Consider the following 17,696-nt stretch of genomic DNA (forward strand, 5'->3'; position numbering starts at 1 on the left):
GGGTCTTCTCTGGGGCTGGTTCAGGTTGTGTGTCTGTGTGTATGTGTGTGTGTGTATGTTGCAAGGGGCAGGGATTAGGTGTGTGGGTTGATTATGTAACAGGAGTAATTACCTGTTGTCCCCTTTGCAAAGTTTAGACCTTGTGAGTTTCCATCCTAGACCCTGGGGAGGGGGCAAATGTTCCATTGCCCTCTGGGAAAATCGTCCCAACTCCAGCCATCTGTTTAGAACGAGTATGTCAGTGAGCTCCAAGCAAGCAGAAACCACCCTGTTAGGCATCTGGCACATGGTAAATGTTACCTGGTTTTACATAACAGTAACTTCATTTATTATAGATGTGCTTTATGTCAGGTATGTGACATGCCATAAATTATATCTGATCCTCAGAACAACCCCATCTGACAAATCAAGACTGATGCTCAGAGAGGCGATGTTGTTACTGGCTAGAGGGCACTGTGGCTGCCCAAGGCCAGGCCCTCGCTGCAGATGTAGGCCGCTGGGGTTGGCAGCCCTCACGGCCCCACGACCCACCCCCTCTTGCCCACAGGTGGGTGACATCACCATCCTGGTGAACAATGCAGCCGTGGTCCACGGGAAGAGCCTGATGGACAGTGATGATGATGCACTTCTCAAGTCCCAGCACATCAACACCCTGGGCCAGTTCTGGGTAAGGCTGTCCTGAGCCAGAGCCGGCCCTGCGTATGACAGCGACACGTTCCTTCCCTCCAGGAAGCCTGGGAGCTGTAAGGGAGGGGGGAGGAACTCACCAGGGCTTGGGCTCAGGCAGGGGGGTTATCCAAGGATGGGTGATGGGACAAGAGGAATGACCAGCCAGCCCCAGGAGGCATCTGGACTTTGAAATGTGGGGCTCAGTGCCTCGGCCTTCGGCCCCCACCCTCCCTGCCCCAAGAAAGCCCAGTCCCCAGAGCAGTGCATGTGTCCAGGGTGGTCTGTCTCCCGAGAGAGGGGTAGAGGGGCTGTTGGAAGCTGCGGCTGCTCCACGCTGACCTCCCCGCCCATCCTCAGACCACCAAGGCCTTCCTGCCGCGGATGCTGGAGCTGCAGAATGGCCACATCGTGTGTCTCAACTCCGTGCTGGCGCTGTCTGCCATCCCCGGCGCCATCGACTACTGCACGTCCAAGGCCTCGGCCTTCGCCTTCATGGAGAGCCTGACCCTGGGGCTGCTGGACTGTCCGGGCGTCAGTGCCACCACTGTGCTGCCCTTCCACACCAGCACCGAGATGTTCCAGGGCATGAGGGTCAGGTCAGTGGCCTGGGACCCCCTCCCCGAGCCTGGTCCCTCCAGCAGGTGGGGCCAGGGGAAAGGCTCATTATACACAGAGAGCGCCAACCCAGGGGCCCTTTATCTCTGGCTCTGCAGTCTGGTACCTGATTCTCCATCTGCAAGGCAGTAGGATTCTAGAGTGGTTCAGGGCGCTGCTTCTCTGGTCTAGGGGCTTTATCAAAGTCCCCGCAGCAGTGGCATTCTATTAGCCCAGCTATAAAAAGAGAACAGAGTATTGAGACATGAACGAGATGGATGATCTCAAAAGCATGACGTTGGCTGGAAGAAGCCAGAGACACAAGAGTGCCTTCTGCGTGATTCCATCTGTCTGAAGTTCTAGGACGAGCAACAGTGGGCCAGGGTGGAAGACTCAGAACCGGGGCCACCCCTAGAGCGTAGGGGTGTAGCCTGGCAGGGAGCACCAGGGAAACTTCTAGGTGTTTAGAAATGTTCTCTCTTCCTAATTTGGGTAAGGGTTACATAGGTAAAAATTAATCATGCTGTACATTTAAGATTTATGCCTTTTGTCGTATGTACATGCTAGCTCAGTTTAAAGAAACACTGAAGCCTAACCACCCCTCCTTCAGGCCAGTTCAAGGTTATAGATAGACGAAAATGGGGAATCATCCCAAAACAATTTTCCTTGGCTTTTTTTTTTTTTTTTTTTTTTTTTTTGCAATGCAACAAAAAACAGTAATTCTGAGTTCTAAATGATATGCATCACCTTCTTCCAAAAGTGAGGATGGCATGGAGGGGCCACTGCGGGACTTTGGTGAGACAGCTGTGATGGAAGGGACGTAGCACGGTGCGTGCCGGGAGGGGTTGCTCAGTACACCTCAGTTATTATCACCGCGTGTGGGTTTGCCTATCAAGAATCAAAACAGCTGGTTTTGAATCACACCTCAGCTACTGCAGGGTTATGAAATCTTGAACCAGTTTTGTTACCTCTTTGAGTCTTACTTCGCTCATCTGTAAAACACTGCAAATAATATTTACCTCGTAGGATTATTGGGAGAATTAAAAATAACATATGTAACATATCTAGTGCAAAGCCCCGGGTGAACGAGATGCTCAGTAACGAACTGTTACTCTTTCTTTTTTACTAACAATAAACATCTTCATAAGCACACATGTTATTAATCTTCCTTGCAGACGGTATCTCAGTTGTCACAGAAGTATATACTTCCACCTGACTTGCATGCAAATTATCATAGATCCTGAGTTTAGAGGAGGCTGGATGGATGACTGTTAATGTTCCATGTTGGTTTTTTCCCCCATGATATCTTGGTTTGGTTTCTTTTCATCTTGGGCATACAGGAGGTGCTCAATAAATGCAGGTTGGATGGAAGTGCAGCAGCGGCAACCCATGGTTCTAACTGGGCGGGACGGTCACAGACCTCGCATCCCAGTACCTATTTCTCCTTCTGGCATCGCTTCCTCTCCACAACTTTAAGAGGGAAATCCGGGGGAGGGTAGAGCTCAGTGGTAGCCTGCCTGCTTAGCATGCACAAGGTCCTGGACCTCCCCAGGACCTCCATAAATAAACAAATAAATAAACAAACCTAATCTCCCTCCCCCCAAAAAAGAAGGAAATCCTAAAGCCACCCCCCAAGTCATTTTCCCACTGTGGTTCGGAGTGTGGGCCCAAAAGGCGGGGGCCAGATCCCAGCTCTGTGCTGCCTGGGGCGAGTTACTTGGCCTTCCTGAGCCTCGGTTTCCTCGTCTGTAAGAAGGGATAGATAACAGTACCCCTCCTTCGCGGGTTAGATGAGCTCCTGTGTGAATCAACTAGCCTCCCCGGCAAGCAGTAAGCACAGGGGAAGGTGAGTTACCTGTGGATTGCAGGTGAGCCCCGAGGGCTCAGGAGAAGAGTCGCTGATCGCTGATCGGTGATTGGTGCCTCACCAACTCTCACTTCCTGAAAGAAGGGAAAGAAAAGAAAAGAAAAGCATTGGCTTCCCCCCCCCTCCCCAATCATGCTTTGCAGCTTCCCAGGGTTGAGCGTGGGAGACAGATGTTTAGGACAAAATTGATGGTTTTTCTGGTAAGACTGGCTGTATTAGGTGGATGCTGTTGTTTGTAATTTGCTGTTACTGACACCCACCCTGTGTTCCAGCCACACCAGACACTTTACAAACGCTGCCGCATTTGGCCCTTAGCAACCCTGTGAGGGCGTGTATGCCCATTTCAGAGATGAGGGAACTGAGGCTCTAGAAAGCAGAGTTACTTGCCCAAGGCCACACAGATAGAGATCAGCTGAGCGTGCTCTTTCCAGGAGTCCGTGCAGCCTCCGTGGGAGTTAATAGCTCTGCTGGCTCCCCGTGTACCCATCCCAACCCCAGGGAGGGAAAGGAGGAGGGCCCACCAGCAGACGTGCGTGAGGCCTCCCCTCTGGCAGGCTCTCCTGCCGGGGTCTTACCAGGAAGGGCCCCCTGAACCCACGGAGCTCAGTCTCTCCATCCTGTCTTCCCGACCCCTGGTAGCAGAACTGGCCCAGGTAGGGGCTGCAAACCCAGACTGTCCCATGTCTATGGGGTTCCAACATCGTGAGCTGCCTCAAAACGTCTTTCTCTGCAGGACCCCAAGGCCTTCCAGGCTGCAGGATCGTGGGCATCTTGGCAGCACATCGCGATGGCAAAGGAAGCACGGGGACGGGGCGGGGGTGGACTCTCGGAGCCCAGCCCAGCGCACGCTGGGGGCCCCGGAGTTGCCTTTTTCTTGGGGTGACACCAGCACCAGGTGACTCCTCACGCTCAGTCCTCCTGGTGCCGGAGCAGCTCCCCAGCCCTCTGTGGGACTGAGGTTGGAGCCAGCAGCAGCCCTGCACTTGTAGGCCCAGGAGGGGTGGGGCAAAGAGCAAGGGATGGAGGGCGGAGACAGAGCAGTGGCCTGGGGCTCCTGCTGGCCTGGTTTGAATCCTGGATCCCCCGCCAGCTCCCCAGGGCCTCAGCTTCCCTCTCAGTCAGTCTAAGCAAACGATGCCTGGTGAGCACTTAGCACAGGCTCCCTAGGGATCGTTGTCACTGAGTGAGTCTCAGGTCAGATGCCTCTGAATAGGCGTGAGAAGCCCCTGATGTCTGCTTGTTCGTTCATTCACTCACCCCCGCCGTGGAAACACTCTGTAGATGTCTGAGCGAATCAGTGAATCAAGGAATGAGTGCGTGAACCAGCAAGAGGCAGAGAAGGGCGCCCCCGGCTGAGCCCCCACCTCCACACAGGGCAGGCGGGACACCCGCGGGGAGCGCGACGTCGTTCGGTGTTCACCCGGTCGGCAACTATTGAGCACCTACTGTCTCCCGGATTCTGCACGCGGGGCAGACAGCGGGGAGCAAGACCCTCCAGACCTCTGGCCTTGGGGAACTCACGGGGGAGACAGGGCACGCAGAGGAAACCGGCAGACAGACAGGGCCATTCCAGGTGGCACATTCAGTCAAGGGAATGATCAAGGGGACGAGATCAGAAGCCACTCTGAGTGGATGGGAGGAGGGAGCCAGGCTGATGGGACAGCTGGTAAAAGACCCTGAGACGGGAAAGGTCTTAAGTGACAAGATTGGCCAGGACTGCGGAGTTAGGAGGAGAAGTGGGGCCCAGAGTGAGCAAGGCTGAAGACGGCACCCGGGGCCTGGGAGGGCGGGCAGTGACATGATGTAAGTGACGTTTTTTTTTCCAGTGGAAGCACTGGAGATGGAACCCAGGATCTCGTGCATGCTGAGCATGCGCTCTGTCATTAAGCTGTCCCCTCCCCCTCCCCTCAAGAGTGACATTTTAAGGAGCCCTCTGAAGTGCTGAGAACAGGTCCCAAGTGGGTGGGCCAGAAGCCATGGATTCTCAAGGGGAGCCTCACTGGGCGGAGTGAGGGGATGAGGAACCCCTGACACATCTGGGGGTGGCAGGGGAGTGGAGAGGATGTTCCAGAGGGGTCTCAAGTCTCCCAAACGAGAGAAGCCAAGGGGATGACCTGACATGTTAGCCACGCTGGTTTTCAGCAGAAGTACTTGCTTCTTAGGAGAAACCCATGCCATCTCTTCCTGCATACAGGTTTCCCAATCTCTTCCCTCCACTGAAGCCGGAGACGGTGGCCCGGAGGACGGTGGAAGCTGTGCAGCTCAACCAGGCCCTCCTCTTGCTCCCCTGGACAATGCATGCCCTTATCATCTTGAAAAGGTATGGGGCGGGGCAGGGAACTCTGGGTCAGGCTCATGCCAGCCATTCCCCCTTCTCTCAGTGAACCCTAGTTGGGAAGAGGCCTCAGGCAAGAGAAAGTACCATGTGATCGATTAGTTATGTCTGCTGTGGGCACGAAAACTGAGAGTGGCGGCCTGTGTGCTGTGGATTTACTATCCTTACCACCAAGCGGCAGTTCTCAAACTTTCGGCCTCAGAACTCCTTTACAGTCTTGAAAACTATTAAAGAACCCAAAGAGCTTTTGTTTATGTGAGTTCTATTACTATTTACTAGAAATTAAAACTGAGAAAAAATTTTTATAGGATGTATACATGTATTCATTTGTAAATGGCAATAATGAATCCATTCAGTGTTTTAAAAAATGATATTTTTAAATGAAAAGTTAAGTATATTTCCCACTACAAAGAATGTAATAAGAAGAATGCAATGGTTTTACATTTTGGCAAAGCTCTTTGTTATCTGACTTAGTTGAAGACAAATGGATGCTCATATCTACTTCTGATTTGAATCTGTTGTAATGTCACATGTCAGGTAGCCTCCAGAAAACTCAACTCTACACTTGTGAGAGAATGAGAGTAAAAAATCAAACTGTATCTCAATAGTATAATAAAAAATAGTTTGACCTCGTAGACAGACCTCTGAAGCAATCTCAGGTACCCCCCAAGGGTTCCTGGGCCACACTTTGAGAACTGCCGCTCTAAAGACTAAATCTTGGCCCCAGCCTTCAGGAAGTTTAATCGAATGGGAAAGACAGGGACCTCGGTGCCAAAGGCTCGGAATTCACAGACACGTCCCAGGGCTGGGCAGGTGGGATTTCCCAGGGCAGGCCCCCTCAGGACTTAGGCTTCACAGAGGCGACCGTCCTCCTCCAGAGTTTGCCCGGCGTCACATTTGCCTAGAACTTTCCAGACTCTGGGCAGCAAACCCTTCCCACCCCAGCCCCACACTGAAGGGGCCGTTCCAGGCCCCCCCCCCCCCCACCGTCCTGTCATGCTGCACGGGGATAGCTTCGACTCTGGAGCCCCGAGTGGCTGTGGGCTCTCGGCTCCTCTGGGCCCCCAACCCGCAGCTGACTGTACCCCTCGGACCTGGAAGGCCTTTTGGGGAAGTGAAGCCCCCAGGTGCCTTGATCAGACATCAACCCCCAGGAAACCAGCTTCCCCTCCAGCTGCCATGGTCGCGGTGGGCATTGGAGGAGCCGCTCTAACTGCAGGCACGAAAACCTCAGGACAGAGGCGACATGTCAGTCAGTCCCTTCTCCAAACTCAAGGCCCTTTCAGAGACACAGAATGGGGGTGAGGAGACCGGCCCCACCTCAGCCTCCCTCAGGCCATCCTGACTGTTGCCTGAAACGCTCCTTGGCTGCCTCCATGAGCCCCGTGAGCAGACTTGGAGCCTCACCAAAGCCAAGCTGAACCTCCCCCTCAAGAAGCTTCTTAGAAGCCTTTGGGAACATTCTAGAAAACAGCCAGTTTGTCTAGAACACCTCAGCACTCTCCACATAAGCCCCCAGCCTACATTTCCTAGTCTATCCCCCGCTACTTTCCCACAAGAAGCAGAGGTGAACCCCTGGTCCTTCCCTGTGCTGTGCCCCCTTTCACTTTCCTGGAGAGAAACTGTTACAGGCTCCACTGTAGTGCCACCACCACCAGGAAGCCTTCCAGATTGCTCCAGCTGGAAGTGAGCCTTTCAACCTAGCCTTTCAACCCATCTTGCTCCTAGGGTGGGGTGGGGCCCTTCAATTTGACTGAACAGATGTACTGGGGACTTCTCCATGCTGGGCCCCACACTAGGCGCTGGGGTCAGAGATGACATACCTACCACAGAGGTACCCAGGGGCTAGCACAGAGAAGTCCTCAGTACACGCAAACAGCAAAGACAACTCCAGGGCTTATTGGGGAAGCGCAGGGCCATGGGGAACCCTAGCCAAGGCCTAGGAGTGAGTCTGGGAAGCCTCCCTGGAGGAGGTGACACCCAGCCCCTAACACCTCAGCCCCACACGGTAAATATTTGTAAGTGGCATTTGGAGTTAATTGATCTCGGAAATACCTTTGGACCCTAAAATGCTAAGAATGTGGCTTTGAAAGTGTTTCTACCACCCACCCTGTATCTTTCTTGTAATCAGCTCTGTATCCACTTACTTTGAAAGCACTTGCTCCACGGAGGGGTGGGTGTGGGTGGCTTGTCGGGGGAGCTGGTGTGTGTTGCAGAGAGGGGTGGGGAGCTTATGGGATCATCACTCTACGAGGCTTCTTGCATGGCCACCAGCGATCTGGCCACTGGTACCCGCACTGACCGTCTTCCTTTCTCCCTCCTGCTCCCCCAGCATACTCCCACAGGCTGCCCTCGAGGAGATCCACAAATTCTCAGGAACCTACACCTGCATGAACACTTTCAAAGGGCGGACATAAGGCGGAACGCAGAGACAGGCTTGAAAGCCACAGAACCTGAGAGGGCCTGGGTACCTGGGCATATGTCCACACGCCTGTCTCTTGGCACACTTCTGCTGGGTGAGCGGAACTGCTCCTGTCCTGGGGAAGAATCTGGCTGCCCACCCCCAGGCCAGCCCCAGGACCTTTGCACAGGACTGATAGCCGTAAATCTGACCCCCATGGGGAGGCAAGAAACCAGCCAGCAGCTGCCTTGACACTTTTGTACATTTCTGATTCTGTAGAGTTTATTGTTAAATGGCTTCTTGAGTCTAACCAGCCTCAGCAATGTGCATAGACCATTTCCGGGAGGGTCTGTGCCCATGTGCTCCTCCTTCCCCTCCAAAATCCACTCATCCTCAGCTTGTGCAAACTGGTTAAACGGCAGGAATGAAAAATAAATAGATGGCTTTTGCAAATTCTTTTGCTGAAATCCTTAGTGGGCAATGGCAAGGGGACCAGTCCCAAGCACAACACCCCATCCTTTGAGAGAGAATTGGTCTACTCATGGTCCCCAGCTGCCAGGAGTCATGTAGGCAAGGAGGCAAGGCTTGGGAAAGAAATTGAGCCCAGACCTAGGGGTAGGTGGTTCTGTGCCAGCTCTGCTGGGCGCTCCCAACAGCCATGGGTCGGGGGGTGTCCCCACTTTGCCTTCCCACCTGCACCCGTCATAGGACCATCACAAACTAGTCTACAGAGAGCTGCCCTCTGCCCGGCCACGGCCTCATCAGCCACCAGGCTACCAACCCAGGATTGCAGAACCAGGCTTTATCGAGCCCCCACTGTCTACCTAGCATGTGCTGGGTGCTGAGAGGGGAGTGTTGCTGAGAAGCCAAAACTCTGACAACCACCAGCACAACAAGTCCAGTGCTCGGGGGGCTGCTATGGGTCCCCGGGCCAGATTTGATTGCAAGAGGTAGACATGAAATGGCAAAGGAGAATGAGAGGTTGAAAATATCGGAGGGGATTTACGTGGGCTCAGTCAGCAGGGAGAATTTACAGCCAAGGAGACGTGGGGAGGGGTGCCTCGTGGTTCCTCTTGGTGTGCCTTCTCCCCTCCTGCAGCCAGCTTAATGAACCTGACCTTGGGCCGGGGGCTGGGGGGCACAGGTGGACAACGGAATCTCATCTAAGGCGCCTCTGTCCCTGCAGCTCTTGCAGGTGGGTGGCAGGGTGGGGGAGGGGGCAGGCGCCGGTTCCAGGAGGTGACGAGAAAGCTACAGGCCCCAGTTCAGGGGAGGAGCTTGCCGGAGAGTTGCACAAAGCCTGCCGCTGCACACAACTCACGAGAGAGGAAGACGCGTCCGGCGGCTCAGACGGTCATCTGTCTGGTCTGTGCGCAGAAATGTCAAGTCGTGATTACATCCACTGTTTATTGAGCACCTGCCGAGTGGCCACCACGCCTGAGGGCATAACATCTTCATTGTTAATTATCCACTGCACCTAGCAGCAGCTGAAGACCAAAAACAGCCCTCGGGAACCCCCTTAAAGACTTCTAAGAGCTGCAACGTATATCAGACAAAATATGACCCCCAGGTGTCCACGGCTTCCAACAATAGAGCTTGTGTTACAGATGCCACCTGTCCTTTGAGGGTGGCTGCGACCCTGCTCTGTGTCCTCTTCACGCTGGGGCCCCGGCTGACAGAGGAGCCTCCGTCTGGGATGATGTCATTTTGTGGCAGAAGCAGGCACACCTGGGCACCCCCTGCGCACTGGCTCTGAAAGTCTGCCCGGAAACAACGCACATCATTTCTGCTCACATTCCATTGGCCGGAGCAGGCCATGTGGTCAAGCCCGCCAAGGATGCCGCTGAGCACGTAACCCCCGTGGAGGAGTGGTCAGTAACTTTGAACTGTAACACAATCTGCTACACCGTGGAAAGAGCTGTTGGATAAGAACAGAAGGAAAAATGGAAACGTAGGCAGAGGATGGATGGAGGCAGATGGCTGCTGCCCCAGGGACAAGGTGGTCTCTATGGGACACACACCAGGTTCTAAGCAGAGCCCCAAAGAGGCACTGCCCTTTGAGGGGAGGGTGGTATTAGAAAGACTACTCTGGAGGTGAGAGAACAGGCTCAGAGCAGGGAAACGGCATGCCCGAGTTTGTAGGGCTTGTGAGCAGAAGAGCCAGAGTTTGAACTTAGCTCTATCTGACCCCCTGGCTTACCACAGCAAGTAATGGGGACACCAAGCCAGGATCTGTCACTTTTCATTTTGATCCTTGAGGACCTGTGTCACCAAAGTGTGCATTGTCAGGAAGGGATGCTGCAGACGCCAATCCTGGAAGGTCCCTGCCCACACAATCACCCCACTTGGGCGTGTGGCCACAACGTGGGTGGGTCCACTGGGCATGCCTGCTCCCCTGCTCTCCCAGGGCCACAGGCGAGGTGCCCGTCACTGGCTGTCACAGGAGATAGGTTGGGGATGGCACATCTCAGTGGGCAGGGATAGATGAGGAAGGAGTGGGGGTCCTGTCTGCTGAGCCCCGACTTTTCTGACCATCCTCAAGTGGCAGGCCCATTTCCATGCTCACAGCCTGGCTCACAAACTTTTGGAGAGGATTTGACTCCTGAGGTTTCCATGAAATCTCACTTGGCCTGCAAGCCAGGGATGCAGTGAAGAACCCAGGGGTCTGAGTGGCTCTGGGAGTGACGAGGCTCAGCCAGCCCTCCCCGGGACCACTGAGAACAGAATTGCTGTCATGGCTGCGGTGGGACCTTGTGTCTTCCCAGAGCCCTAGGGGCTTCCTCTGACAGCCAGGCAAGGCCTGCTCCCACCCTACCCCCTCCTTCTCCACTGGGATACTTTCAGTCTTTCTCTGGATCTTTTCCCAGAGGAACCAGGGAAAAGGCCTTGGGCAGATTCCCAGGAGACCGCATCCTAGTTCCCTCCCTGGGATGGTTCGGCCACTTGGAGAGCCTTGAGAGAGCAAAGAGCTAATTCTGTCCCGTAGCTTAGCCAAGCGAAGGAGAGTGACAGGCACTGAACGCTGGCTCCCTGAAGCACCGAGGGGCAGGACAGAGTGTGCCAACACTGCAAAGAAGACTTGGGCTCTGGGAATTGACCCAGCTGCCCTGCCTGGGGCTCCTCCCCACCTCCAAAGAGAACCAGGTTGGAGGTGGGCACAGAGCCTGGGAAGGCACCAGACCCAAGGCCCATCCTGGCCCCGTTCCAGGGGACCAGGCTATCTGGCCTGGCAAGTGATCAGGAACTGAGGCCCGTGGCCCCCTTCCTGCTCCTGGGGCCAGAGTGCTTGGGGAAGTGGACTCTTTTCCTCAGGCCAAACTGATGCTCTGGAGGGACCAGGGTGACAGAAGTCTCCTGGCTGACCACAGGGCTCAGCCCAACCCCCTAAGAGCCCTCCTGCTGGGGCAGACAGTCCATGCCCCTAGGGACACCCCAGTTTTATGGGGGACAAAAAAGGAGCCTGATCACAAAGAAATGAATTCTGCAGCCCAAGTGCGGGGCAGCACAGAGAGACAAGAGTCGCAGGTGAGTGGATGGGGGTGGGGGTCACCTAAAGGCCCCTGCGTGGGGGCTCCCTCACACCACCACACAACTGGGACCTCTTCTGAGGGGCTTCTCCGGCTTTCTGGAAAGGCCTTCCAAAGGGGGTGGACGGATCATTAACAAGAGCCCAGAAGTCTATGTCTGTACACAGACACTCCTCGCCTCAGGCAAAACCCGGAGGTGACAATGTCCCCGACACAGAAGGAAGGCCTGGAACAGCTCATGGACACCCCAGTCACTCTGCGCCCCCTTTGAGTGGGGCTGTTATACTGTGATTTGATTTATTAACATTGCTTAACACACTTTCCTTCATCAACCAAGAGCCACCTGCTGTGGACCAGAGCCCAGGCCTGGGACCCATGCCCCTCGGCCATGCAGGGTCCAGCTGTCCCCCTCTCGTCCCATGTGGTCCCCCTGAGGCCCTCAGCTTCCAGCAACATAGCCAACCCTGGTCCCAGCTTCTCCCAGCCCACCCTGAGGCCAGGAGGCTCCCCCAGAGGTGGGAAGCCCTGGTATCTCGGGAGAGAAATCCAGACTCTGGAGTTCCACTGGCTTCGCGACCCCCTGGGTGTGATGTCACCTTTCCTACCTGCAGAACGGACAAGATGTGCCTGGCCTCCTGCCTCCCGGGCTGGGAAACTCCAGGGGGTGATGTCATGCTGGCGACTCCCACGGCTCCCAGGCAGGACTCGGCTGCCTCTTGGGGCTCTTGGGGTCACCGTCTTGGTCTAGCCTGTGAGACCAGCATCCTTTGAGGCCTAGCTGACTCCCTTGTGGTTGGAGTGGGAGGAAACTGGCTCGGAAGAGCCCCACGTGGGCGGTGGGTGCAGGGACTGGGGAGGCCCCCAGGGAAGGCAGCGCAAAGGGGCCCCGATGGGGAGGGGCTTCATCGGGAACAGGGTTTGCCCTCCTGCTGCACACAGTTGGTGGGGGTGGGGGGAGGCAGGACACTTCTCTGACACTTCCCATCATTGCTGGCTCCGGGCAGGCCCTTTGCACCCAAATCTTTCCATGGCTCAGGAGGAAAATAAACACAAGGTCCTTCAGGCACTGCTGGGAGTGGCAGGATGGCCAGTGCCCCGCTGGGGAGATGCTCTGGGCACGTGGACCCCCTAGGGTGGAGGGCAGGCCTCGAGGCAGGGCCCTCAAAGAGCCACCCTCTCAGACTAGCTGGCAGAGGAAGCCAGCCGGTCCACCACAGTGTGACCTGGTGGGGGTCACCGACTTCTCTGGACTGAAGCAGCTCTGAGGGACAATTTCTGGGGCCCTGAGGCCCAGATGTCAGGGGGCTAAAGTTACCAGGTCCGGTCTGCACAATCAGGCCCAGGGTCCCTCTCCAGCCCAGGACACATAAGCCGGCCACCAGGAGCCCCCGGGGCCCTCTGCACACACCTCCCTTCCACACCTGCAAGCCCCAGACATCACCTCTGGGAGATGCCCCGCATGATCACCGTGGCCTGGGTTGCTCCAATCTCAGCCCTCACTGGTTTCATTCATCACCTGTCTCACCATTGGCCATTATTATTAATTTCATTTACAACAGCTTTATTGAGATATAATTCACATAGCACACAATTGACCCATTTAAAACAATTCAATGGTGTGCAGTGTATTCACAAGGTTGTGCAACTGTCACCACAAACGTCTTTTGGAGCACACAGACAGGATGTGGTCTTTTGTGTCTGGCTTCTTTCACTTGACATAATGTTTTCAGGGTTCGTCCTCCAAGTCATAGCGTGTGACAGGACTTTGTTCCTTTGTGTGACTGAAGGTTCTTCCACTCCACATGTCTCTCACACTGCTTACCCAGGCCTCACTGTTGAAGGATATTGGGGTCGTTATGATTTGCTGGCTCTCTTGGTCTGACTCCCTCTCCCACCTCGACCAGCCCCTCCAGGAGCCCAGGGGCCAGTCCAGTGTCTCAGGACCTATGACAGTGCGAGGCGCAGACCACACTTGGTAAATATTTGCTGTCTGAGTGAACGGGGCAGAAACTCCATCAGAGGCAGCCAACATCCCAACACACCCTGTTCTCCCAGTCACCTTCCCTTATACACCCACAGGGGACCCGGAATAACAAAACCAACGTTTATGATTAAATGTTCAGGCGCCACCCCCACATTTCTCCCTGAGGCACCGACACCTTGGTGGGGATAAGTCCCTTTCGGGGGACGTCCTGTTCACAGTAGGACGCCTGGCAGCACCCCTGGTCTCTACACACTGAACGCCAGCAGCGCCTTCCCTTCCTAGTTTCAACAATCAAAAACGTTTCCACAAATGTCCCCAAGGAGCTAATTCGCCCCCCATCAAAAACCCCTGGTCAACATACATTTTCTTTTTCATCACAACACGGAGCAATAGAATTATTCGCATTGAAGAGCAGGGAAGTCTAAGGCCCAGAGTTTGGTGGCCTGACCACTGAGAGGCCAACAGCAGAACCACACGTGAACTCCGCCCCCAGAGGTGGGCCCGAGACCCCAAGTGGGAGCCAGGAATCCAGATCTCAGACTCCTTGGGCCAGCTGGTCGGGCCACCACTTGACTTTCTCTTTCTTTGGACTTGGCCTGAAAACTCCCTCACCCCGCCCTCTTGGTGCGTTGAGCCAATGCTGCAGAATTTTCTGGCCTGCCTACCCACCCCCCACCAAATCCTTATCATTCCTTTCATTTTTCGGTGTTCACAAGACAAAGGAAATAAACACATTGTTCCTTTGTTGCTGCTTCGCTGTAATTGGATCCCACTTGGGGAGGTCACAGTGAGGACCATGAGCCACACCCTGGCACGTCCCCCAAATGCCAAGATGTACTCCCTGTGGGCTTCTTATAGGGGGCGGGCGGGCGGGATTCTGGCTTGGCCAGCACTTCCTCAGCCCTGCCGGGTCCCCAGGGACTGAGGGCCAGCTGATGGCTTGCGGGAGCCGACTTGGCAAGTCCAGTCAGGAGCCAGAGCCATGGAGTGTGCAGAGAAGGGGAGAGGCTGGACTTTGGAGTCATATGGGGCTGAGATCCCAAGTCCTGGGCCCTAAGTAGGTAATTTAACCCCCCGAGCCTCAGTTTCACCATCTGTAAGATGGAATCAATAGCCCTGTCCTCCATTGTTTGTGAAGCTCAAGGGAGAAAGATACATAATAATTAACACATGTGTGTTTGATATTAACAAATACCAAGTAAATTAATAAATGCATAGTATGTTATATTTATTCTATAATAAAAGTAATAAATTATTGTGTGCTTGGTACGGGACAAACCCTCAGTGTTTCCTATGTATTAAACAATTGAGGCTTCCCGGTGCTTTACAGAAAACAGAGGCAGGGAGAGGCATGGTCATCTGCAAAAGCTTCATACACAGCTAGTAATTCACAGAGCTGAGATGTGATCCCCAGGGTCTAGCTGCAAAGCCCTTGTGTTCAACCCCTGGGTTTCAAGGCTTCTTGAATAACCATTGGTCCTCCGTACCCGTGGATTCCACATCCACAGAGTCAACCAACCATGGATCGAAAAGGAAAAAAAAAAACCAGAAAATTTCAAAAAGTAAAACTTGAATTTGCTGGGCCTGACAACTATTTACATAGTATTTACATGATATTTACAGAGTATTTACATTGTGTTAGGCATTGTAAGGCATCTAGAGAGGATTTAAAGTATATGGGAGGACGTGTGTAAGTTATACGCAAATACGACACCATTTTATATAAGGGACTGGAGCATCCAAGGATCTTGCTATCCCCCGAGGGTCCTCGACCCAGTCCCCTGTGGATACGGGGCACGACTGTATGTGAGGACAGCAGAGGACAATACTTGCTCTTACTCATCATTGCCCTCCAGCCTCGCAGCCGGGCCTCTTCCTGGCTCATTGATGCACATCCACGTGGCTGCCAGATGCCAACATCTCTTGGCCCAACTGCTCGCTCCGATGGCAGGTGGGCCAGGGTGGACCAAACTCAGGCTGGGGTCTGGGGCCCTTCTGTGATCAGAGGTGTTCTAGGTGTGTCTCCTTTCAGAGCTCCCTGGGGCAGCCCTGCCCTGTTAACCATGGGCCTGGGAGGGAGCAGGGCGCCAGCCTCTCCTCAGACACACATGTTCTAGCCCTCGGGGCTCAAAGCTGGTGCCCTTGGGCAGATTGTTCCCCTTCACCAATATCTGAACCCCTAAAAGGTTCCAGGCAGCCTGCCAGGTGCTCTGAGGAATACCTAACAATTCACAAAGTGCCAGCTTAGGGCAACCCCCTCCCCGAGGGCATAAGGGGTTGATGGCTTCTTTGTCGGGGTCCCCAGCAACAGACACTGACTCTAGCTGCAGAATTTCTGGAGCAGACACTGGGAGCTCAGAATGGCCTGGCAGACTGAAAATTGGGCTTGAAAACTGGGCAGAGGCCAAGGGATACAGATGGTCCACAGCCCCCACATCCTGCCGCAGGATGGTCTGGACCTTGCGCGACCCTGCCGGCCCTGGACAGTCTCTGCTGCCACCGCCACTAAGAGAAATACCCCCAGCCCACTTCTCCACATCACTTGCTTGAGTCGAAGCCTTGGGGGGGCATCTGATTGTTGCAGTTAGGATCTCATGCCCTCGCCTCAGCAGCTAGGAGCAGGGAAAGCAAACATGGAGCCTGTTTGTCTATGGCTTCAGTCAGGAGTTCCCCTGGAACCACCCTGAGCTTCAGACAAGGGCTGGTGCCCTGACCAGCGTGGGTTACTGGCAGACTCCCTGAGTGACTGCTGGTCCTACTCACAATGATTCTTACTTGGGCAAAGGGTTGAGGGATATTTACTGATTCAAATAAGTGGAAAGCCCAGTGATGATTGGTTTCAGGTATAGCTGGATCCAGGGGTTCAAGCAGTGTTTCCAGGACCTGGCTCAGGACCCAGTTTCTCTGTCCTCCAGTTCCACCACATCCTCTGGGCTGGCTTCATTCTCAGACATCTTGTTCTAGTCACGGCAAGCTGGCTTCTCAGCTCCAGCCTCATACCCTCCCAGGTTCAAAGGCAGAAGGGAAAAAGAGAGACTGTCTTCTTAGTCCTCTACAGTTAGTTCTGATTTGTTCTGGTTGGCTTGATTTGAGTCACAGGAACCAATCACAGTGGTCAGAGGAATTCAGTGCTCCAGCTGGCCAGTCCTGAGTCATGTGATCCATCTTTGCTGACAGGGAGGGAATCCAGCCCATTGAAATGCATGGACTGAGAGCTGGAGTGGTGTGGTTCCCCAACAGTCCAATGGAGTGCCCTGGCCAGGAGAAGGGTGAAAGGATGCTGGGTAACAAAAACAACTGTCACCAGAATGACCATTGGTGGACGCCCTGACTTGCCCCTGGGCCTTTCAGAGTGGCAGCCAACCATGACTTGATGGACAGTCCTGAGGTCCAGAGCGGGACTTTGGCATCTCCTGACTGACAGTTGGCCCATGTTGGTGACAGGCATTGGCAGCCCCTCTCCTGACCGCTGGCCCCTCTGACTGGCCGTCAGCAGGCAGCGCGGGGGGCAGTTGGCCGGCACAGCGCTTGACAGTCGTCCAGTCCTATCTGGCAACCCCTCGTGGGGCTGCCCTTAGGCTGGGAGGGGAGGGTCTCCCGGGGTCCACACCATCCCACCTTGCCTCTGTCCCTCCCACCACTGCCACTCCCCCACTCGAGGGAGGGAGGCTTGGGCTGCTTATAAAAGGTTTTTATCCCCTTGTGGTGGCAGGAGACCCTGTCCAGCAGCAGTAAGAGGCCATTTGGGGCCAGCAGTGCCCTCTGGGAGCCAGGGAGGGGACAGTGGTCCTGGCATGAAGAAATTGAGGAAATGTAAGAATGGGTGCCTGGTTTGCCCCTGGCTCCTTTGGTGCCACCCAACTTCCAACAAGTAGCTCTGAAAGGTCATCATGGATCAGGCACTGGCAGGTGGCAGTGAACTTGACAGGCAGGGCTTGTCCTCACTGAGGTTTCAGCCCATCGGGGTGAGGGGCCTGGCTCGTGTCACAGCGTGTTAGACCACATGGGGATGGCGGTCCAGAGAGCTGTGTGTAGGCTGAGACTCAGGGGAGGCTCCCACGGGAGAAGTGGAGAGCGAAGACCCAGCTAAATAAAGGAGTGCTGAGCAATGCACGAGGCAGAGCTAGGGGCGCACAGAAGACAGGCCACAGGAGCTCTGGAGAGTCAGGGAGCCCAGCTTGTAGGGGACATGATGGGCCCTGGTAAGGATGGGGGACCTTCTCCCAAGGGACAGTGCCCTGAGCAGACTTGCATTCTAGGAAGGTCATTCTGGATCCAGACAGAACTGACTGTGGGGGCCGTGGGCAGAAGCAGGGAGC

The 17,696-nt window shown here is 54.7% G+C and overlaps 1 protein-coding gene across 2 annotated transcripts in view; it reads left to right on the forward strand.

Moving 5' to 3' along the window:
- DHRS3 (dehydrogenase/reductase 3) overlaps positions 1-8,319 on the forward strand; it is a 39,055-nt gene extending 30,736 nt beyond the window's left edge. For both annotated transcript variants that reach the window (XM_011000864.3, XM_011000865.3), the window contains 4 exons: positions 548-667; positions 1,027-1,265; positions 5,325-5,450; positions 7,798-8,319. In XM_011000864.3, coding sequence (XP_010999166.1) covers positions 548-667; positions 1,027-1,265; positions 5,325-5,450; positions 7,798-7,882 — 570 coding nt within the window. In that variant the 3' untranslated portion in view covers positions 7,883-8,319. The remainder of the gene's footprint in view (positions 1-547; positions 668-1,026; positions 1,266-5,324; positions 5,451-7,797) is intronic.
- Positions 8,320-17,696: the final 9,377 nt, after the last annotated feature.

The sequence above is a fragment of the Camelus dromedarius genome, chromosome 14 (genome assembly GCF_036321535.1).
Source record: "Camelus dromedarius isolate mCamDro1 chromosome 14, mCamDro1.pat, whole genome shotgun sequence".
NCBI classification, from domain to species: domain Eukaryota; kingdom Metazoa; phylum Chordata; class Mammalia; order Artiodactyla; family Camelidae; genus Camelus; species Camelus dromedarius.